Source organism: Aphelocoma coerulescens, chromosome 18 (assembly GCF_041296385.1).
Source record: "Aphelocoma coerulescens isolate FSJ_1873_10779 chromosome 18, UR_Acoe_1.0, whole genome shotgun sequence".
In the NCBI taxonomy this organism is placed as follows: Eukaryota; Metazoa; Chordata; class Aves; order Passeriformes; family Corvidae; genus Aphelocoma; species Aphelocoma coerulescens.
The window spans coordinates 7,373,450-7,395,582 of record NC_091031.1 but is presented as its reverse complement, the minus strand read 5'-3'; the positions used below and the strand labels follow the sequence as shown (position 1 = coordinate 7,395,582).

At 56.9% G+C, this 22,133-nt stretch overlaps 2 protein-coding genes across 9 annotated transcripts in view; one reads left to right on the top strand and one right to left on the bottom strand.

The window, feature by feature from the left end:
* Nucleotides 1-14,262, top strand: part of CASKIN2 (CASK interacting protein 2) — a 33,814-nt gene extending 19,552 nt beyond the window's left edge. For 2 of the 5 annotated variants that reach the window (XM_069032736.1, XM_069032737.1), the window contains exons 3-20: nucleotides 1,379-1,430; nucleotides 3,377-3,474; nucleotides 3,575-3,720; nucleotides 3,841-3,936; nucleotides 4,806-4,936; nucleotides 5,137-5,245; nucleotides 5,384-5,492; nucleotides 5,769-5,863; nucleotides 5,944-6,061; nucleotides 6,284-6,466; nucleotides 6,883-7,004; nucleotides 7,459-7,534; nucleotides 7,647-7,741; nucleotides 7,966-8,076; nucleotides 8,179-8,280; nucleotides 8,527-8,665; nucleotides 9,000-11,571; nucleotides 11,804-14,262. In XM_069032736.1, the coding sequence (XP_068888837.1) occupies nucleotides 1,379-1,430; nucleotides 3,377-3,474; nucleotides 3,575-3,720; nucleotides 3,841-3,936; nucleotides 4,806-4,936; nucleotides 5,137-5,245; nucleotides 5,384-5,492; nucleotides 5,769-5,863; nucleotides 5,944-6,061; nucleotides 6,284-6,466; nucleotides 6,883-7,004; nucleotides 7,459-7,534; nucleotides 7,647-7,741; nucleotides 7,966-8,076; nucleotides 8,179-8,280; nucleotides 8,527-8,665; nucleotides 9,000-11,571; nucleotides 11,804-11,900 (4,451 nt within the window). In that variant the 3' untranslated portion in view covers nucleotides 11,901-14,262. The remainder of the gene's footprint in view (nucleotides 1-1,378; nucleotides 1,431-3,376; nucleotides 3,475-3,574; nucleotides 3,721-3,840; nucleotides 3,937-4,805; nucleotides 4,937-5,136; nucleotides 5,246-5,383; nucleotides 5,493-5,768; nucleotides 5,864-5,943; nucleotides 6,062-6,283; nucleotides 6,467-6,882; nucleotides 7,005-7,458; nucleotides 7,535-7,646; nucleotides 7,742-7,965; nucleotides 8,077-8,178; nucleotides 8,281-8,526; nucleotides 8,666-8,999; nucleotides 11,572-11,803) is intronic. The other 3 variants (XM_069032739.1, XM_069032738.1, XM_069032740.1) reach the window with 3 other exon arrangements.
* A 702-nt stretch (nucleotides 14,263-14,964) lies between these two features.
* Nucleotides 14,965-22,133, bottom strand: part of TMEM94 (transmembrane protein 94) — a 50,549-nt gene continuing 43,380 nt past the window's right edge. For all 4 annotated transcript variants that reach the window (XM_069032741.1, XM_069032743.1, XM_069032744.1 and 1 more), the window contains 8 exons: nucleotides 22,005-22,082; nucleotides 21,533-21,618; nucleotides 20,998-21,079; nucleotides 20,549-20,703; nucleotides 20,164-20,258; nucleotides 18,955-19,048; nucleotides 18,543-18,713; nucleotides 14,965-17,704 (listed from right to left, as the gene is read on the bottom strand). In XM_069032741.1, coding sequence (XP_068888842.1) covers nucleotides 17,632-17,704; nucleotides 18,543-18,713; nucleotides 18,955-19,048; nucleotides 20,164-20,258; nucleotides 20,549-20,703; nucleotides 20,998-21,079; nucleotides 21,533-21,618; nucleotides 22,005-22,082 — 834 coding nt within the window. In that variant the 3' untranslated portion in view covers nucleotides 14,965-17,631. The remainder of the gene's footprint in view (nucleotides 17,705-18,542; nucleotides 18,714-18,954; nucleotides 19,049-20,163; nucleotides 20,259-20,548; nucleotides 20,704-20,997; nucleotides 21,080-21,532; nucleotides 21,619-22,004; nucleotides 22,083-22,133) is intronic.

The window sequence follows — 22,133 nt, the reverse complement described above, 5'->3', positions numbered from 1 at the left end:
AGACAAACAGTCCCTGGAAGAGGTAATTAGGGTGATCCTGTCCCGATCCCCTCAGCTGTGGTGAGGAGTCACGAGCCCTTCACCAGCAGCCACTCCAGGCCCATTTTGTGTTAATTAGGCTGTTTACAAAACACTGTAAATTGCAGTAATGAACACCCCAGTCCTTGGTTTCCTTTAATTATCCATTTGCATGATGAATGAGCCAGCCCCTCTTCAGCCCTTCTTTTCCAGCAGAGGGGTCACACAGCCCAGTATGGCTTTGTATGGGATCTGCCATGCAAGGTGGGCAGAGACCTCAGGAGAGAGGGAGAAGAGAATTGAGGAGGAGGAGAGGAAGGAAAAGCAGGGGTCTTCAGCCCTGGAGATCTCCCTGGCTGTGAGGAAGGGGCTCCTTCCTCAAGACCAACCACATTGGAGTGGGGTTTGAGCAGCTGTTTCACCCCAGGCTCGGAGCCTGGCACTCAGACTTTGATTTTCTGTAGGAAAAAGCACAGAAACCATTCAAAGCATTTAATCCTCCCTGGCTTGGTGATGGGGCTGCCTGGAAGGGCAGAGGAGGAGCAGCAGTATTTCTTGGCCCCCCACATACCTTCCCCTTTCTTTCCCTTTTGACTTGGCGGATGAATTCCAGAGATGTTAATCCGCTCTCAACCCGTCAGTGAAGAATAAAATGTCCTCTCTGTGTGGGAGGAAGGAATCCATTCGAATTAATTGCGGGAAGGAGCAGGGAGTTGGGGGTGCACTGGGTGTGAGGCTGTGCTGAGGGTGGGCTGAGCATCCTCTGCTGCCCAGTGGTTCCCGAAGGGGAGGGAGGGATGGGCAGAGGGATAGGAATATCTGAGGTGGCACAATCTTTGGGTCCCCAAAGGGGAGGGAGGGCTGGGCAGGGGGATGGGGATATCTGAGGTAACACAATCCTTGCATTCACAGCTGGAAGCTTCAGCCTCTGCCCTGGCCATAAAAATGCCAACCATGTGGTCTGTGGGCCAGGGCTCAGTGGCAGTGGCGGGCACAGGGAGCGAGTGGGGGGCAGAATGGCCCCACTCAGCAATTTTGGGGTGTCAGTGCCTATAAAGGGGAGGGAAGCGCTGTTCCTCTGAGCCAGGCTGGCAGGAGCTGCGGGGTTCGACCCGTCCCAGGGGCACACAGAAATCAGGCAGGAGAGATGGAGGGAGGAAAGTGCTGAGCTCGAGCTGGGTCAGCCCACTGAGGGTTCGTGGAGGTGAATGTGGAGGCAGAGGAGAGCAGAGGAGAGACCCCTGGGATGGGCCAGGCACTGTTCTGCACGCTGGGAGGTCAGTGTGGCTGTGGGATGGGGTTCCTGTGGGGGCCTGCAGGCTCTGCCGCCTGCCCTCACCTTCACCTCTTGTCTCTGCAGAGCTCCTGGGATCTGCCAAGCGCCTGAACGTGAACTACCAGGATGCGGATGGGTGAGTGCTCCCCTGGAGAGTGCTGGGTGCTGCTGCCAGCCCAGGTGGGCTCCTCTCCCCAGTATCCAGTCAGTCCTGCAGCTCAGGGTATCATACAGCTTTTCAGGGGAGCTGGAGAACACAACAACATCCCATGTGCACAGGCAGAGCCAATGCCTGCCTGGATCTAAGCTGAGGGCTGTGCTCAATCCATCCTGAAAATCCTTCATAAATCCCTTCTGTGTCCCCTTCTGTAGGGATGGGGGTGAATAGGGATGGCAGCATGTCCAGCCAGTGCCCTGTTTTCCCCAGGTTGAAGACCAGAGGAGCACCCGGCCAGCCTCAGTGCCTGCACGTGCCTCTGTTTAATATCCCAAAGGCAAAATCCCATTTTTTTGGGGGGAGTTAGAGAAAGAAAAGATGAGGTTGCCAAGTGACCACAGCATATTTGTGTGGCTCATCACTTCCAAAATCCAAGTACTTAATAAGCTGGGTACTGAGAGTTAAAGAAACCACAAAGGCCCATAAAATAAATAAGCGCATTATTCTTATTGAATTAACTCTGACCTGTCAGTCATTAGCATTGTTTTTATGTGCTGTTGTTGTTCCTAATTTCTGCATGTTTTCTTTTGGAGGACTCTGTAGGAAGAGGTGTCCATGATGAGTCCTAACAGGCCAGCGGGGGGTTGGGAACCTGCAGGATGGCTCAGTCTTAAAATAATACTGTGCAGATGGAGCTTAATAGAAAAAGAATTTAATAATAGAAGCTATGATCTGATTCTGATAAGACACAGGGTTTGTGCTTAGGCAGCTCCAGGAGGGCTGATGGTGGGAACTGGGGTAAAGGGTCTGTTCTCTGCCTGAGGGACACAGACAGGGTGTTGGGTTTTGCTGGGGCACAGGAGGGGGATGATGGGGAGATGAGACACGAGCATGGGGATGGCAGTGTGTGTCCTGGGAGAGCCATGGTGCTGGTGTGTCCTCGGCATCACCTTGCTCAGGGCTTGGAGAGGATGGAGTGGGCAAGTGTGGGTTTATGCAGCCACCTCAGGGCAGAGTGGGACCCCACAGGGATTTTGTACCCCCCACATTCACACTTTGAGGCAGAAGTTTTGCTGTGGCTCAGGGATATGGTGAGTGTACTGGAGGAGGGAGCAGCCCTCTCTGCTGGGGTTAGTGTTGAGACTTGCACAGTCTCAACACTAACTTGTGCAGGGATTTGGGGATACTCTGGGACTGCAGATTATGAGGAGAGCTGTGCTGGAGGGGCTGCATCCCCAGGACTGGGTTTGGACACTGCAGAGCCCATCGGAGCCCCACGCTGGTGCTGTCAGGAGCCCCCACGTCCCTTGGAGCAGCACACAGGCTAATCCCCGGTGGCACAGGGACCCCTCGCTTGGCCTTTGCCCTTCACGTGATGGCTCGGGGGGAGTGCCAGCCAGACAGGCCCCTTTCACAGCCCCAAGACACTGGGCTCTTTCATTACCAGGGGCCTCCCACACTCTGCCGTGGGCTCCTGGCAGCCCTGCTGGCATGGGGAGGGGGCAGCTGGCAGAGGGGGCAGGAGTGGCCATGGGGCTGATGTGTTTGCTGGATGCTGTGAGCAGCACTGGGGCTGCCTGGCTGCTCCATGGAGAGGGGAGATGCATCTCCCTCCATCCTGTCTGTTTTCCCCCAACAGAGGGCACGGGGTGAGGGACTCCCAAGTACACAAGTACTTGGGGTTTCCCAAGGTACACAGTATGCCTGCATCCCTCACTGGGCCCTGGGGCACGGACAGCTTGGAGGGATTTATCAGTGTATTGCTGTGGGGAATCTGAGGCACTGGGAGTGGGGAATCGGGGAGGACGTAGCCATGAACAGCCAGTGACAATCCCAGCCCTCAGCCCATGTCGCCATGCAGGGGGTGGCTGTGGGGACAGCACTGTGGGGCTGGGGGCCAGGCTGAGCCCTGCCTTGTGCCACAGGTTCTCAGCGCTGCACCACGCAGCCCTGGGCGGCAGCCTGGACCTCATCTTGCTGCTGCTGGAGGCACAGGCCACCGTCGACATCAAGGACAGCAACGGTAAGGGGTGACCCTGGGCACGGCCCCTCCGGCCGCCAGCGCAGCCCCCTGCGCCAGGCCAGGGGCCGTGTCCAGCCCTGCTGAGCCCCGCTGCCCACAGGGATGCGGCCCCTGCACTACGCAGCGTGGCAGGGCCGTGTGGAGCCCGTGCGGGTGCTGCTGCGTGCCGCCGCCTCCGTCAACATGGCCTCGCTGGATGGGCAGATCCCGCTGCACCTCTCGGCGCAGTACGGCCACTATGAGGTGGTAAGTGAGAGCCCAGAGCCACCCACTTGCCCTCCCCGGGGCTCTCTGGGGTATATGGGTGGGAGGGAGGCAGGGCTGCGGCGTGATGCTGAGCCCCTGCACCACGTTGCTCCCCCGCAGTCGGAGATGTTGCTCCAGCACCAGTCCAACCCCTGCCTCATCAACAAGGCAAAGAAAACGCCGCTGGACTTGGCCTGCGAGTTCGGGCGGCTGAAGGTGGGTGCTGTGGGCTCTGCCCTGTGCCAGGGGCTTCTCTGGGGCCTGCTCCGGAACCCACTGGCTCCTCCGGGAGCCAAGCGCTGGTTCTGGCTACAACTGTTCTCCCTCTACCATGAGACTCAGAGCCTGGCAGGCAGCACCTGCCTCCTCCCATGGCCAGACATGGCCGGATCCTGAACCTGGAAGCCGTGGGTTTTGCCCCTGACCTCACAGCAGGGCAGTGTCAGGCTGGGACAGAAGCCAGGAATTGTTGCTCCCGGTTTTCCACAGCCTCCCCCCACCCACCCCAGCTTTGCTCACAGTTAAGCACAGATAGGCTGAGCTGGCTAATCCCAGCAAGCTCTGAGCATCCAGCCCTACTCCAGGTCCCCAGCACAGTTCGTGGCAACAGGGCCAACCCATGCTCTGGGAGACCCTGGCCCAGCCAGCACCACCGGGTTGGGCCGGAGCACGGCCAGCCAGACTGTTCTGTACCCCTCTGGGAGGGGACCAGGGGGATATTTCCATTTTTGGAGTATCTATAATGTCTGCAGCTATAAACAGGGCAGTAAAAATAACTCCTCTGTGCCTCTGGGTTGACCTGAGATGCTGAGAGTTGCTCTGGGCTGGAGAGACTGGAGGTTTTTAGGGCTTGGTCTGAAAAGCCTGATTATGGGAAGACTATTTCTGGCTGTTGTGACCTTTTACAGCCCCTCACGATAGTGTGGCCTTGCCAAGCACTGTCCAGCTCCAGCCAAGCCTGGGGCTGTGGATGGAAGGGAGTGGCAGGATGGGGAGTGGTGGGCTGGCCCCAAGGATGAGCCCCTCACTGGGAGGGTGCAGGTGGGGGTTACGTGCACCCTGTTGCTCACCAGTGTCTCATGCAGGTGGCCCAGCTGCTGCTGAACAGCCATCTGTGTGTCGCCCTGCTGGAGGGACAATCCAAGGATGCCACTGACCCCAACTACACCACTCCGCTGCACCTGGCAGCCAAGAACGGGCACAAGGAGATCATCAGGTAACTCCCTGCCCTATGCTGGAAAAATCCATCAGGGCTTCAGTCCCGCTTCCTCCCAAACACACCTTCCTCCTGCAGGCTTCAGCCCCTCGTCCCCAAAGCAAATGCAAGGTGTTGTCCCCTTCCCATCGCAAAGCAGCCAAGTGCCTGGCCCTGATGTCCATGTCCTGCTGTTCATACCTCTCCCTCCTTCCTACCAGGCAGCTGCTGAAGGCTGGGATCGAGATCAACAAGCAGACAAAGACAGGTACAGCCCTGCACGAGGCTGCGCTCTACGGCAAAACAGAGGTGGTGCGGCTCCTGCTGGAGGTGAGCGCGGTGGGGACGGAGCTGCGTGGGGGGACAGCCCCTGGGGGTCACCCAGAACCCCTTGCCCTTGGTCCCTTGCCTCCCTTGGGTGTGGTGGCAGGGGGGGATCTGGCCTTGACCATGTCTCCTCCCGAGCAGGGCGGCGTCGACGTGAACATCAGGAACACCTACAACCAGACAGCGCTGGACATCGTCAACCAGTTCACCACCTCACACGCCAGCAAGGACATCAAGCAGCTGCTGAGAGGTGAGGTTGGGATGGCACTGAGAGGGGCTTCTTCCCCATGGGATCTGCCTGGGTTCCCAGTGCTCCTGAACAGCCTAAACCAGTGCCAGCATCCCAGTCCCCTCTCACATGTACCCCTATCGTGGGGCAGTGTCTGGGGATCGAGTCCTTCCTGCATTATTAATGTTTTCTTCTCTCGTCTCCTTGCTCTCGCTTTCTCCTTCTGCTCTCCCTGGCCTCCTGTCCTTCCTCTCTATGCTCTGGCACCTTCTTTCTTCCTCTGTCCCTTGCCTTCAGAGGCATCAGGAATCCTGAAGGTCCGAGCTTTGAAGGATTTTTGGAACCTCCATGACCCGACTGCTCTCAATGTCCGAGCAGGAGACATCATCACGGTGAGGCTGCTCTCTGCTCTCCATCCCCCTGCCCCACCATGGCTCCAGGTACCAGCCCCATCCCTCTTGTCCCATGGCAGGTCCTGGAACAGCATCCAGATGGCCGATGGAAGGGGCACATCCATGACGCTCAGAAAGGCACCGATCGGGTCGGGTACTTCCCCCCCTCCATTGCTGAAGTCATCAGCAAGCGCACAGGTCAGTGGCCATCCTGGGGACAGTCCCCTGTGTGAAACCTTCCCAGCCTTCCCAGCACCTCCTGTCAGACAGGCCCTGCAGCCCTGGCTAGCTAGGGGGGAATGGAAGGACTTGGGAGTGTGCCATGGGTGGGATACTAATCTGGGGGTTGTGGCTCAGCTCTGCCCCCCTCCCTGCCTCCTGCATGAGCTCTGACCACGCGTGTTTTGTCTTTGAATGCAGGCATGGTTGTCCCCCGCGTGGCACCCGTGCAGCAGCGCCAGGGTCCCCCCGGGGCCCTCCTGGCCCCCCCTGGGGGGCTGCAGCACCTCCCCGACGAGTGTCCGCACCCAGCAGCCCCGAGCGGCCCAGCGGCCTTTGGCCACCTCACCCTAACCCGGACGGCCCCAGGCCCTGACAGCTCAGGTCAGGGGAGCACCTGGGGAGGGAGAGGGGCTGGGGACCTTCCCCTGTTCCCAGCCCTACCTGGGCAGGGGCACAGGGGGAGACTCTCCCCCCACCTCTCCATGGGGAAGCAGCCAGATGAGAGGGAGCAGATGCAGGAAAAGGGAGTTTTGGGGAGCCCTTAGAGCAGCCCCTTCTCTCCCTGTGTCTCAGCCCTCTGTGTGTCCCTTGCCAGCCCAGGTCACCCTGTCTGTGTTGTGCATGCTGGGAGGTGGGAGGGAACTGATGCAGTGTCTGTGGCCGGAGGGATCTTGTGGGAGACTGATTTTTACTGGCATCACTGTGTTGGCACACGGGTCCTTGCTGGGGACCTCTGTGCCCTGTGTTACCCCCAATCCCGGGGTGCTGCTGACGGGCTCCCTGCTTGCCCCGAGCAGCAGGAGACAGGAACAGCGTGGGCAGCGAGGGCAGCATTGGCAGCATCCGCAGTGCTGGCAGCGGCCAGAGCACCGAGGGCACCAATGGGCAGAGCACCAGCATCCTCATCGAGAATGCCAAGGTAGGTACCAGCCCCTGCTCCTCCTGTGCTGCTTCCCTGTGCTGGCTCAGGCTGGAGATGGAGCCCTATCCACTTCCATGCCCCCTCCTAGCAATGGAGGGGCTGCTGAAGTTGAGTATCCTACACCAAACACCTACTTGGTGCCAGGACTCAGCAGGGAGATGCTCCTGGGGGGACCCCAGTTGTCTCCCAAAGCACAGCTGGCCTTTCTGAGTGGAGCTGGAGGCTGTGGTTGGCATCACACAGCATCTCCACCATGTGCTGTGTCACCTGAGAGGATAATAAAAGACCCTGGGCCAAATCCTGCCCAGATCTCTCGCTGGGGGCCAGCCTGTTGTTGGGTGAAGCTGTGCCCAGCAGCCCAGCACAGGGACCCCCACTCTGCTCCTGGGGGTGTGACAAAGCTGGACTCCAGAGCGGGGTCCTTCCTCCACTCACTCCTCCTCTCCCTCAGCCTCTGCCCTCCACTGGTGATGACCTTCAGCAACACCTTTTGGGATCAGAGCCACACAATGGGACCTCACCGGCAGGTGAGGGCTGTCCCTACTCCATGGGGCCTTGGGGACAGCTGTCCCCCCAGCCCTAGAGGCTGTTCGCTGTTTAAGTGCCCCTATGACAGTTCTCCTCTCTCCTTTCTGCCAGGGCCACAGGGCCTCCAGACCCCAGGCAGCTGCCCCCCTGGAGACAGGCTCTTCTCCCACCAGTTCTTGCGTCCTGAGCAGCTCCTCGAGGGGAAGGTAACTGGGACAACTGGGGAGTGGTGTGCTGGGTGAGAGGGCCATGTTTGGGGCACTCAGCTCAGCTCTCACTGCACCGGGGACACAGGGAACTGGGTCTTGAGGACACTGGGGACAAGTGGGTCTTGCCCAGGGAGATACTGTCATTGTGCCTGGAGCAGCCAGGTTCTTCCAGCCCCTGCAGCCACCATCATGGGCTGTTCTGTGTCCCATCCTCTCCCCAGGATGCAGAAGCCATTTACAACTGGCTGCGTGAGTTCCAGCTGGAGTCGTACACTGTCAACTTCCTCAATGCCGGCTACGACGTCCCCACCATCAGCCGCATGACCCCGGAGGTGAGGCAGCTCCTTCCCCACCCCGAGCTGCCTGCAGTGGGTACCCACTGCTCTGAGCTCCCTGTGCCACTGCTGACCACGGCCCCACTCTGCTCCCATTAGGATCTGACAGCCATTGGCGTGACCAAACCAGGCCACAGGAAGAAGATCTCCACAGAAATTGGGCAGCTTAGCATTGCTGAGTGGCTGCCCAACTACATCCCGGTGAGTCCCTGGCAGTGAGGCTTTGGTCACCCCCTTTTTCCAAGTGTTTTCTCAGAGCTCTCTGACCCCAGGATAGGACAGGATGGGGTCTGTAAGTAAATACACACTGCAATGGCTTTGATTGCATTAAAGCAGTCAGAGGCACCCTAAAAACACAGTCTCCTGGGCAGAGCAGGGTAGGGAGGGGATGCTGAAGGTGCTGCCCATTCCTTGATGCTCACAGCAGTGGCTCCATGCTCTTTCCAGGCTGACCTGATGGACTGGCTCAGTGCCATTGGGTTGCCTCAGTACCACAAAAAGCTGGTGAACAACGGCTATGACTCCATCACCATCGTGACGGACCTGACATGGGAGGATCTGCAAGAGATTGGCATCAACAAGCTGGGTGAGTCCCTCCTGCCATGCTGGGGTGGCCCAGAGCAGCCAAGTTTCCCACCCAGGTCTGTCCCCACGCCCCGTTCTCCCTCAGGCTGGGAGGTGCAGGCACGTCCTGAGCACCAGGAAAGGGCAGTTCCTAGCTGTCCCTAAGAACTCTCCTTGGCCAGCTGGAGCTGGGCCCAGCCAGGTAGATCCCATCAGTAGTTTGTCTCCTCCCACAGGCAGAGTTTGGATAACCCCGAGGCCTTTGCCCCGGTGTGTGACATAAATACTACTCTTTTTGCCAGGAAACAAAGGCCTTGGGGGCTGGAGCTGACCTGATGTCCCTTTCCTTCCTGCAGGCCACCAGAAGAAGATCATGTTGGCTGTCAAGAAGCTCAGAGACCTCCGCAAAAGCCTCAACCAAGCAGAAGCAACTCTGGCAAGACGCAAAGTCCCTGGTTCCCTGGACATTGTCACCATCGAGTCGCTGGAGAACGGGGAGTGCCAGTCCCCACACACACCCAAAATGACGACCTTCCAGGACAGCGAGCTCAGCTACGAGCTCCAGACGGCCATGTCCAACAGCTGCCACGAGACACTCGGCATCAAGAGCAGCCAGGGAATGTCACGGAGCCAGGAGAGCATCGGGGTGCGGTCGCGGGGCTCAGGGCACTCGCAGGACAATGTGCTGTCCCGGCGCCTCTCCAGCCCCTCGCAGGAGAGCCTGGGCAGCGGCGAGAGCAGCAGCAGCAGTGGGCAGTCCTGTGCACCCCCCCGCAGCAAGGAGAGCCCGGTCAGCCTGCAGGGCCGGCCCAGCCCCGAGCCCTACGGGAAGCTCTTGTCCCCTGAGGGGCTGAATGGCTTTGCCAATGGCGGCGGGGGCAGCCCTCTCAAGGAGAGGAACCTACCCGAAGGCACGGATCAGTACTCGCGGCCTGCGGCTCAGAAAGGAGCCGGGGCTCCAGCAGTCACTCCCTGTACTCCTCCCCAGACTCCCAGCAAGGGAACAGCCCCCTACGTCTTCATGTACCCGCATGTCTCCCTGAAATCCCCAACGGTCCCGTCCGTCCTGGGAGCAGAGCAGCCCAAGGCCCTGGCACACCCATACCCCTCCGTCTCCCCTGGACAGAAGAGCAGCCTGCAGACGTCAGCCCAAAAAGGCTTCTCCTACCTGCACAGCCAGTGCGGCCCCACGGAGCCGCCCACCACAGCCCCCATGGCCGGCGAGCAGCACAGCGGGGGCGAAGGCTTGAAGCACAAGAAGCGCTCGCACAGCCTGAACCGCTACGCGCTGTCGGACGGGGAGCACGAGGAGGAGGAGGGGGCCCCCAGCAGCACGCTGGGCTCCTACGCCACGCTGACGCGGCGGCCGGGCCGCAGCCAGATGCCGCGGGCCTGTCTGCAGGCGGATGCCAAGGTGACCCGCAGCCAGTCCTTCGCTATCCGGGCCAAGCGCAAGGGCCCTCCACCGCCACCTCCCAAGCGCCTCAGCTCCGTGTCCAGTGCCCTCGCTGCCGAGGCAAATGGCGAGCAGCCCCCCAACCCCGAGCGGCAGCCTGCAGCCCCCCATGATGTGGTTGACACAGGTAACACCCCCAGTGATGCCGGCCGTGGCAGGACAGTGAAGAGCCTGGCAGCTGCGCTGGAGGGAACGCCAGATGCAAGTCCATCCAAGCCCCTCCTAGCCCCAAAACCGCTGCACCTGACTCAGGACTGTCTCCCCCGGGCAGATGTGGGTGAGGAGTCCCACGATGGCGGTGACACCAGCAGTGCCACGCTTTCCGATGGCAGCAGGGACCCCTTTGAGAGCGGCAAGCCACGGAGACGGACAGTGAGTGAGCCCAGCGCTCCTATGACAGAGGTGGCTGTGCAGGGTGAGCGGGAGGATGCCTGCTCGGACACAGAGGAGGAGGCCAAGCCGGGGGTGTCCTCTTCATCGTCCCAGAACAGCTCCAGTGAGTGCATCCCCTTTGCAGAAGAAGGCAATTTAACCATCAAACAGCGGCCAAAGCCCAGCGGGCATCCCAAGGCCGACATGGCCGTGCTGGACACAGAGCCTGGTTCCCAGCCAGCAGAGCCCCAGGGCTCTGCTGGGAAGGAGCCAGCAGCCCCCACTGTGACCAAGGAGCCACCCGTGCTGGAGTTCAACCTCACTGAGTCGGACACGGTGAAGCGCCGGCCGCGCTGCAGGGAGCGGGAGCCGCTGCAGGCGGTGCTGAAGGCGTTCAGCATGGCAGGGCAGGCGGAGGCGGGGGGCACCCCCACCCCCCAGTATGCCCAGGCCCAAGCCGTGAGCATAGCGGGCCCACCGGCACCGGCAGCACGGCCCGCGCTGGCCGGGGATGCCTTTGATGATGACAGCGTGGAGTTCAGGATTGCTGAGATAGAGAAAAGCATCTTGTCCCTGGAGAAAGGGATGAAGAAGGCCCCGAGCCCCACCAAAGCCCCCAGTCCCACAGAGCTGGTCGGCACGGCCGTGGTGAGGACACCCAATCCAGGTATGGGGGTTTGTGGAGCTGTCTCCAAGGTGGTGGTGGTAGGGCTCCCTCCCATGTTGGCGTGGGCAGTGAGGACCTGTGTCACCATTTACCATGAGTCCCCTTCCTTTGCAGATGTCCCTGCCAAGCACACCTCCGTGGCATCCACTAAGCTCGTCTTCTCTGGACCCAAGACCATCTACCAGCAGGTCCTGCAGCCCTCCCGCCACACTGTTGCTCCCTGGGCGGCCACCGAGGCGGTGCCGGATGTGATCGGGTCCCTGCCCAGTCCCGGCTCACTGACGCTGGAAACGGGCAGCAAGGTGTCAGCAAAGCCTTTGGCAGCTGCCCCAGGGGCCACCCTGGCCCAGCAGCGGCTGGAGCAGACCAACTCCAGCCTGGCTGCCACACTGCAGGCAGCAGAGAAGAAGATCACAGTGGAGGAGGCAGAGAGGTGAGGGAAATGCTGGGGCTGGGCCCCTTGAGGGGGGTTGGGAAGGTCCCAGGGTGGGCAGGAGAAGGGCTGTGCATGGGCACGTCATGCCTGCACCATACAGGTCACATGTGCTCAAGCCCAGCTCTGTGTTGAGTTCCTGCTGCTGGGTTGGATCCAGCCTCGCCAAACCTTCCTCATCACCACCTGCAGCCTTTGGGCAGTGCTTTGACTCTCTCCCTTTCCTCCCCAGCCACCCTGGGACTGCGCACTCAGCCAAGAACATCTTGGAAGACATCAGCAACATGTTCGATGACCTGGCCGACCAGCTGGATGCAATGCTGGACTGAGGCTTGCTCCCTCCTTCCCCTCCCTGCCTCTGGCTGCTCCACCAGTGCCCCTCGTGATGGGGAAGAGAGAATCTGGCACCGAGTGGTGCCTGCAGGTCTCTCCAGCCACCTCCCTCCCCGCACTTTGCACTGCGGCTGGGAAGACAGCTGCCCTCCTTGCCCACCCCTGGCTCTTGTGTCACACGTGCCAGCGTGGCCTTGGGCTGGTTTCTGAGGGGGTCAGGCATTTCCCACCAGACTGGCAGCAGGAGGAGAGCCCAGAGGGGCTGCACATGCAGTCCTGGAGGCCACGGAGAAGCCCTCGTTCCCTTGCACAGAGCTGAGGAGCCTCCACAAGGGACCTTTCTCTTTCCCCGCTGCATTGTTCAGTCCTGCCTGTTATTATTTATCCCCTGCCAACAATGTGTCACAGGAGAGACCTCCCCGGGCAGCCGCCACCGAGCTGGCGATTCACTGAGCAGCCCCAGCCCTGGCCAGGCCTGACAGCAGCTAAAAGAAGACAGGGCTTGTCGCAATTTGGCAGCTTGCGGAGCGAGGAGGAACCTTTCTGCTTTATTTGCCGCTTTTCCAAACGCGTCAGCGTCAGCCAGCGTGAAATCCAAGTGGATCGAAATCCCTCCAGTGGGACCCACAGACCCCTCGAGACGGGGCTGGCACAGCCTGCGGAGCAGCGGATGCTCCACCACAGCCCTGCCGGACATGGGAGCCTTCCTGCCCCTTCCCAGAGTGATGAGGATGGTGATGGCAATGCCAAAAACCTGGGAATTTGGGCCAGTCTGTCTGGATCGTGCTGCTCAATGGAGTTTGCCCCCTGCCAACACTGTGCCTACGCAAACTCCCACCCTGGTCCTTCCAGAGTGAAGCAGCAGCATGATTAATGCTTTTAAAATTTTTTTTCTCCCCTCCCATATCCCTTTTTTTGGGAGAAAACAGTCCCTTTTCCCAGTGCCCCTCCCTGTGGGGAGCTGCTGGCACAAACCCCGCCGTGAGCATTGTTCAACAGTAGCAGCGTTTGGGACGTGATCCTTCCCCGTGGCTGTGCAGCCCAGCGGGGGAGCTGACCCCGGATGCACCGGGGGAATTCGGCTCGGGAGCAGCTTCCCGTGGCTGCAGCGGGGGAACGGCAGCGAGAGCTGCCTGCATCCAGGCGGGAGGAGCGGCTGCATCGCTCCGAGACAGATTTCTCTCGCAGGGGCTGCTCAGTAGTGCATGGCTAAATATGTCCAAGAGCCCCGAACTTGGCTCGCGCTCGGCATGCCAAGCAAATGAAAGCATCGGAGCACCAGAAGGGAACCGAAGATTGTGCTGAAGTGCCATTTGCTACAAAAATTCCAAACAAAGGGAAAGAAAAATCCACATCTTTCCCTTTTTAAAAAAAAAAAAAAATCACCAGTGCAAAACCAAACTGGAGAGGGAGAAGGTGGCTGAGAAGGCAGTTGGTTCCCAATCCTGTTGGGAGTTTGTGGCTGGATTGGACTGTTTGCAGCCCCTTGTGCTGTTGCATGGGAAGGAGAGCAAAGCCCACCTGAACATTCCTGAGGCTCTCTGCGCCTGAGGGCAGCTGAGCTGCAGGCAAGAGGTGCCAGCCCAGCTTCTGGGCTAAAAAGCAAAGACAGAAAGCCCTGAAAAAACCTAAAATCCTATAGTTGGCCAGGACTTGAGGTCAGTGTGAGGCGGGTAAGACACTTCTTCCCTGGCTCTGATTTCTGTTCCACACTGAGTGTATCCACTGTCCATGTCTGAGTGCCACGTCATGAACATGATGTTTTCAAACAGCTACAACCAGTGGCACTTTATCAAGAGGTTCACAGAAACCTTTTAAAACTGATTTTTACTCTCATGAGTCAACCTGGGACAAACCCAGGTTGTTTGTTTTTTTCCAATGTTGATAAACTGTAAATGTTTTTTTTTAAAGGCCAATGTATATATTTTAAATGTGATTTATTATATATATTTACTAACCAGAACTGCAAGTCTTGGGTCAGGGATAAGAGGACACTGGGGTGGAGCTGCCGCTGTCTGAGCCACCTGAGGGCAGCACAACGCTGCTCTCATTGTCAATAAGGGAATTAAACATTTGATTTTGCAGAAGAATGCCTATTTTTTGAGCTCTAGATCTCTATTTTGAAGCTACTGTATGGTGTGTAAGTTATGTACACTGCAACTGGGACTAACTGACCCCAGCTGCACCTGCTCCGTGCAGCGAGACAGTGAGGGGAAAAAATAGCCCATGTAATCACCAGACTGACAACAGATTTTAAACCATCTGCTCTGTTTGTGTTAATCATGTGTTTTGTTTTCCACTAACATCCATTAAGACTAAATTCTATTAAACAGTGGGGCATATTTTACCCTTTTGATAGTTTTGCCTAGTTGTGTCCTTTGTGTCAAATGGCACAAGCTTGTTTCCTACTGCTTGAAGCCCATCGAGGATCAGCTTTATCCTGTCCCTTGAGTGCTCCAGGGTTCCTCAGATCATCTCCCCTGGTGAGTCCCAGTCACCTCCAGTGAGGTTAATGTTCAGTGTGAGTCTCGCCACCACGGCAGTAACGTGGTGGCAGCACTGGTGTCCCAGTGCCCAGCTCTGCCCATCTGACACCTCCACTACCCCCCTGTGCCAGGCAGAGCATTCCCCCCTCCTCCTGCCTGCTCAGAGTGCTGCCACTGTCACCCCAGCGCCTGCTTTGGTCAGGACAAGCAGCCCAGGCCTCCTTATCCCACCACTGCTTGTCTCCAGTGCTCCCAGTGCCTCTTCAGCTCACCCTGACCTTCCATCCATCCTGAGGGATTCAAACTGTGCTACCAGTCTCGAGTGAAGCAGTGCCTGGAATCCAGGAAACCACCACGTAAGCAAACTTATTCTGTAGGAAGAGGTGTTCAGAGATGGACAGATTTGCCCAAAGCTGAGCAGAAACTGGAAAAAAGGCCAGAACTGGATCCCAGGAGCATCAAGCTCTCAGGCTGTGTCCCTACAACAGAAAAATCACACCCTGTGACCCCAGCAGCCACAGACATTTTTACCTCCTTGCTTTGTTGGGTGCAAACTTGTTCCCACTCTTGGGTGTGTTATCCAAGACAATCATTTATTGCCATTCATATACTGGATGCTTGTGGGTCTGGGTTTGTTTCTTTTTTTTTCTTTTTTATACAATTTACAAGTTTTAATACAAATGAAATATTTTTACATACATCCCAAAAATTTAATATAAAATATACAGCATTTAAAAACATTTTGATGTAGGAAATTTCCTTCTGAAGCCATACACCCTGACCCTTGGACACTTCAATGGCTGAGGGAAGGGTGGCACTGGCAAGACCATCCAAAAGGTTCCATTCATACACTTTAGCTCCCTCCAAGTCTAGCAGGGGAAGGAGGATGCAGGAAAATAAACATTTTGTGATCACCCAGAGGAGGAAACCTTGAAGGTGCCTCCTCCAGCAGAAGGTGTGGCCAGCAGGAAGCCCTGGAATCTGCTTGCCTTTTATCACCTACAACAGTTCATGGCACAGGGCAAGAGCTGAGGTCTGGGTGGGGGGAAAGTTGGGACAGCAGTGAGCAGCCCTGTGCTGCCTCTGACTCCAGCTCAGCTCTGTCACAGAGGAGATCATATCCCACCTGTGATCCGACCCTGGCATCAGGAAGGAAAGCTGATTTCTCAGGGGCCAGGTGTCACAGATCTGGAGCTGGCATTTAGTGCCAGTGAAAGGTGGCAGCCTGTTCTCCCTGAGCCCTGCAGGTGCCAGGGGAGTGAGGGCACAGTCCAGCCTGGCTGGCAAAGCTGGGCAGACACTGCTGTGGTGCAGGGGAGCAGCCCTGTGTTTCCCCAGGGAGCTGCTGGCTCCCTATCCCATGCAATCCTGCCAGCACGGGATCTCCCCAGCTGCAGGAACTGGGTCCAGGGCTTGGAACACCCCCAGCTGCCCCCCTCCAGCATCCTCAGTGTGTCCCCAGAGTTCAGGGGTTGGCTGTACCCAGCTCTGCTCCTCTACCAGCCCCACAGCAGGGTGAGGATATTGCTTAGAGACACTCAGATGTGTCCGTGCTCTCTGGTTATGCTGAAAAGTGAGGAAGACGAGGTGGTGCAGCAGAGCAGAGCGTGGGGGTTCCAGCCAGCTCCCTGCCTGCCCAGGAGGGACCAGCTGCCAATTGTTAATCTCAGCTACCAAAGGGGAAGTAACAGCCAAATATTGTAGTGTTAATGTTGGGACCAAAAACAGGGCTAGGACTTACCAGCTTTAGTCAGTGTTTAGAACTAGAGTCAACATCTCCATGAGCTGCAAATATTCTGGCAGCCAAGCCTGTGTGCTCCTGCGTGGCCCTTGGCTGTCAGCCCACAAGGGCACCCGTGCTCCCAGTACAGACAGGGTCTGGTCAGAGCTCAGGAGCTTGTGTGCTGCACTGGGGCAGATGATAGTTGGCTGCAGCCCTCAGGGGAGGGTCTCCCCAGGCAAAGGAAGAGACCTCCAGAAAAACATTGAGCAGATGTTGCCCAGGGAGGTTGTGGCTGCCCCATCCCTGGAATTGTTAAAGGTCAGGTTGGACAGGGCTTGGAGCAACCTGGGATAGAGGAAGGTGTCCCTGCCCATGGCAGGGGGTGGAATGAGATAAACTTTAAGGCCCCTTCCAACCCAAACCATTCTGCGGTTCTGTGTGAAGGCATTAGCACAGAGGGGAGAGACTTCCCAGCACTATCACAGACAGATATGATTGGGGGGTTCCCTGTGCCTTGGAGAGCAAGTACTGGATGCAGCACAGTCCTGGGATTGGGAAAGGAGCCATTCACCAGCTCTGTATTAGTCACAACTGCAAGTTGCAGATATCCTGCCTGGAAAGACATCCCCTCCATCTAGGGTGGGATAGGCAGGGCTCAGGCTTTATCTGGAGCTGTGGCTCTCTCAAGCAGGCACATTACTGAAGCAGAACAGCAATTCGGATCACAAGCAGGGGAACAGCTATAAAACCTCTCTGGGGGTTGTTAAAGAAGATAAAAGCTGGTTCAACAGGGCTACAGGAAGCTGAGCCATGCTGGCTCCCTGCAGGCAGAGCTGCCCTCCCTCTGCACCAGACCAGAGGATCACAGGCAGCTTTTCCCAAAGCCCTGTCTCATCCCTCTTCTGACACAGCCAGCACATAGCTGTGACAACGACACTAGAGGGCAGGGCTGGCTCAGCCCGGCTGTCCAGAGACCCTCTCCACTGTCCCCTCGGGAATGTGAGCTCCCAGCACTCCCGGGACTGCAAGAGGGATGGCTCCTTTGCCCCGGGACACAGGGCAGGGAGGCGGGGAGGGCATGCACAGGCACGCACACACGGAGGGCAGGCAGAGATGGCAAAACGGGTTTCAATAGAGATCTCCTGCTTCAGCAGCCCTACTGGTTCCAGATTCTCCTGCCAGGCCCAGGAAACCCATCTGCTCACAAAGAGGAAAGGAGTCGTTTCATTTTAGCATCACCATGATACTAACAAATACCTCTAGCAATAAATAAATAAAGGAGGAGCAGCCAGAACAGGCACCAGAGCTTGCAGGCTCCCGTGAGGGTACCTGGCAGGCTGGGGAGGGGCTGCATACCTGTGGGGGGATCCCTGCCTGGGGCCCAGGAAGGTGCAGATGTAGTTTTGCCAGGAGGCTGTCAGGTTTGCATGTGTGAGGGAAAACTCCCTGAGCCTTTGGTGCAGCCACTCTCCTGGTGGCTGTTTGGCCCTGGCTCCAGGGAACTTGAGCTGGGTGCTTTTAAAATGGCGAATTCATCCCCAACTTGGTTTCAAACTGCAACTTCTGCCTCTTTTGGTAACGGACACGGACCCTGGAGAAGAAAGAAGAGAGTCAGTATGTGGAGGGGTGAAAGGCAAGACTGCCCCACTGCCATTCCTGAGCTGCCAGTCCCAAGAAGCAGGGAAGCCCCTGGCCTGGGCCCTGTGGTAGCCTGGGAGGGGAATCAAATCCAGAGAGCAACCCATGGTCTCAGTCCTACCCCATCCAGCTAAATCCCATCTCCAAGGACACCAGACACAGCACAGAAAGGTCCAGAAACCCTTCCCAGGAACTGAGATGGTGTCTCTATCCCCATCAGGGTTCCCTGTAATCCCCGCTGCTTTTCCTCCCCAGCCCATTTCCTGAATCAATGTTCATTAGCGTTGACTCCCAGCTCTGGCTGCTCCCTGTGCAGGGAAGAACAGCCAGTCACTCTGCCTGCTACTCATTCTTGGCTTCAGCCACTTCCCGTGAAAACGAGTCTCACAGTCCAGGCTCTGTGTGAAGGCACATTTCCTCTGCTGTGATTCAATGCCTCTCTGTCCTCATGGGACAAGATGGAGAGAACAGCCCTCCCCAATTCCACACTTGTGTTGCACAGACCTTGGCTCCCTCCCTCCCTTTGGTTTGAGATAAGGAAATTTTGTTCTCCCTTCCTGCTCCCAATCACTGCCACTGCCCTTCTCTGACCCTCCTTCCTCCCCTGCGCTTCCTCCCTGGGAGGTGGAACATGGGCCTGCACACAATAGCCAGGTGATTTACACAATGCAATCAGCTTTTCCTTTTTGTTCCCCACCCTGTTCCCTGGGCATCATTATTTTTTGCAGCTCAAGGCCAGGCTGGAGGGAGGCTCCAGCCCTTTCTCCCCGTCCTCCCTTCAACCCCCATACCTGATTTCATGCAGCTTGACTATCTCATTGATAATAACCACAAGGACCAAGGAAAGAAAACCCAGGAGCCATGAGACTGGAGAGATGGAGACGTGCTTAAATGTCAAAGAAGAATTGAGGTTTTCCCAGAGTTTCAGGTCCAGCACAGTCTGTGCCACTTGCCCCAGCAATCTAAGATTAAAAACAGACAGAGCAAATCTCAGCAGACCTGACAAGCTTCCCAGGATCTGCAGATCAGGGCTCAGGCCCAGATGAAATGCTCACAACAGAGACCCTTCACCAGTTCAGCAGTGGAGGTCAATTGCCATGTACTTTATTCTCCTCAGCACCAGCAAAGTGGTGCTGGAGTGGGCCTGGAGACCTCCTTGCTCCAGCATCCTGGAACACCTCTCCAGGGCCTGGGGGTACTTACACAACAGCCACAGTGAGCGTCCACCACCGGTTGGAGAGGGGGCTCTTCTTCCACAGGGGCTTGGTGCGATGGACGTGGGTGATGGATATGAACACTGCAGGGAAAAGGGGATTATTTAGCATCACACAAAGATACAACACTTTACAAGGTACATCAACACCTGTTACTCCTAAGGGATGTGGGGTTCACATCCCTGGAAGCAACCTTCCATTCAAGGCTCTTTCAGACCAGGCTCCTCACAGCAATGCCAAGTCCCCGGAATGCAGGTGGGGGCAGTGCAGGGGTTGTACTGCACACAGTTATTCACTGTTGGGAGGTTGGTTCACAGCCTGAGAAGCTAAAACAGAGCAGGGAAAGGCCCAGGTCTGGGGAGTGGGACAAGGGTGGGTGTGCTCTTGTTCCAGGGCTGCACCAGAGGAAAGCTCCAGCCCAGAGGGAGATTTAGCCAGAGGCCCAGAGCTGTCTGCACTTGCTCAGCTTTCACTTGGGCTCTTCCAAACAGCTGCCAGGCAAAGCACCCCTGCCTTGCCTTAGTGGTCTGAGGGACACAAAAGTACTGCAACCCCTCCCTCCAAAGCTGGAGATCAAATCAGGAAGCACTTCCATTGGACTGGACACCTGCACATCTCAACACACAATGCTCTGCCCAGCACCATGGACATGAGGGACAGGGAGCAGAGACCCTTTAGGGTTCTCAGGGAGCAACTGGACCTACTCTGCCAGGCAATGGGTGCAGGTGATGAGGGTCAGCCAGGAGCTGGCTGCACACCCCTCCAGAGGGTTTAAAAAGGCTTCCAGCTCTCAAACAGTCACAGCTGCACCAGTGCCCTTTGGAGGAAGGCAATGGAGTACTTCACAAAATAGCAGCAGGGATATAAACACTTTTGAGGCAGGGAATATTTTTGGAGAGCTACAGGTGCTGCTACTAACTTTCAAGAAGGCAAAAGGGATTTGGCTCTCCTGGTGAGACTGGACAGAACCAGCACTTCACCAAGCTGGTAGGAAGCAGAATCAGTTCTGAGAATGTTGTCTTTAATCTGCCAGGGCAATGTTTAGTGAGACAGGGGAATTTGTGCCTGTGCTGTGAGGCCACTGCAATGTCTGCTTCTATCAGGGAGCTTGTGCTCTGGCATAGGGGGCAAAGAAAGAGACAGAGGATGCAAGTTTTTCCCCAGAGCAGGGAATGGGGTTCTGGGAACAGGGACTTACCTGTGTGTAAAACAATCAGACCAGCTGTGAGCTTCTGGGCTACCAGGAGAGCATTGGAAAATGTCCCAAACCAGTCAGGAGCACCATCAGCATTGCTAGTGAATGAGAGGACACAGGAAAGAAGTCAACAGAGGGCACTTAACTGTCTGACCTGTTTTCACCAGGGCCGTGTCCTCTTCCAACAGCTGAGGAATCTGTGTGAGCTCAGGCTGTCCTGGTACCAGGACATCATCAGCAGGCACTGATGTAGCTGTCAGGGCTACAGGGAGAGCACCCCAGCCCTGGGGGGTCATGGAAGAGGCTGAAGCTTGTTAGAGGACTGGAATCAGTTCTCCTTGGAAAGGGCAAGAGCAGTAGGATGTGCGTGCCAGGCCCAGTTCCTCACCTGTGCAGCATGATGGAGGAGCAGGCTGTGAGGTTGAGGCTGGTGGTGTTCACCCCTTTGCAGGACTCATGCAGGGTGAACCCGAAGCAGATGAGGCAGGAGCAGATGGTCAGGCTGAATTTCAGCAGGAAGCAGAGCAGGAAGTAGTGCTGAGTCTGTGAATAAGGGAAAGGAAGGAGGATGACATAGGCATGTCACTGGTACAACCTCCTCCCCGTGAACCATCAGAGAATCAGTGGCTGCAAAAGACAAGCTGTAGTACAGATGAGATGCTGCACTGAGGATCTGCCCTCTGGGCATGCTGGAACAGGGGATTCCCTTCCTGGCTCATGCCATGGATCAATTTACTGAGCGAGCCAGGAAGGCACAGGGCCTCAGCTATGCATCAACACTGGGACAAAACAGAAGAGAAAAATGTGTGGACAATTTAAATCTGAGGGGCCACCTACCTTCTTGGGGATGGAAGTCAAGTTTTTTCCTGTTGCCATGGTCATGATGGAGCTGTGGGGAGGCTTGCCCAGGAGCGAGATACTGGAGAAAGGCAAGTTAAGTGTCTCAGTAACGTGTTCAGGCACCAGATATTGTGCTTTTATCTGTGTCTAACATTTGAACCCAAATAACCCACTCAGACTGCTTGAAGCATTGGCACTTATCTTTACATATGTTGTAAAAAGTGTTATTCATGGCAGGTGCAGACAGAGAGAGAAGTGACCTCCAAATGTATGAGGGAGACAAAACCACCTGTGGTACCCTGACCTCCACCTGACACCCCAGACTCTCCATCACACAAGGCAGGGGTTAACACAGCAGCTCCTGTCACTGTTTCCAAGCACCTTGTCAAAGCAGGTGCTTGGAATAATCCTTGCAGCCTTCTTAGCATGCTGTGGGTGCTCAGCTTTCTTTTAGCATGGACACAGCGAGGCTGAGGGACCGGTCTGTGCATCCTGTGCAGGGTGGGAGGAGATTCCACCTTGACAGACTCACCTGAGCAGTGGGTAGCAGAAACAGGAGAGCCACACAATGTCTGTGGTACTGAGGATGGGTGGCAGCTGCACCAGGCAGGAGAGGAACTGGACAGAAACAACCCAGAGTGAAGAGCATGAGCAGTGCTAGGACACACTTGTTACCCAAAATGCTGCTGTCTTCCCCCAAAACACTGGGATGAGCTTGTAGCTGGACTGCCACTGCACAGCCCCTCCATATGTTCGCATGGCAGGAGCTGCAGGGGATGCTTGTCTCCAGGGAAAAAGTGTTTGAAAGTAAATGTAGGAGGGTCAGGGAGCAGAGGCAGTGCAGGCTGAGATCACATCCATCTGTAACTTCCCCAAATGCGCTGTGTAAACCTGACTGAAGGCCACGTTCCTCTCTCGAGGCTGCCCCACTGCAGCCAACCAAATCCACGTGAGTCCTCCTGTGCTCTGAGTTAAACACTGTCCCCAGCCAGGCCAGGACTCACCTGAATGACAACCAAGGTCAGCTGGCACTGCAGCAGGAAGAGGAAACACTTGCGGATCCCATATGTTGCATGCCTGGCCTGGAAGGAAGCACAAGCCCTCAGAGCCCTGCTGGGAGCAGCTGCCAGCCA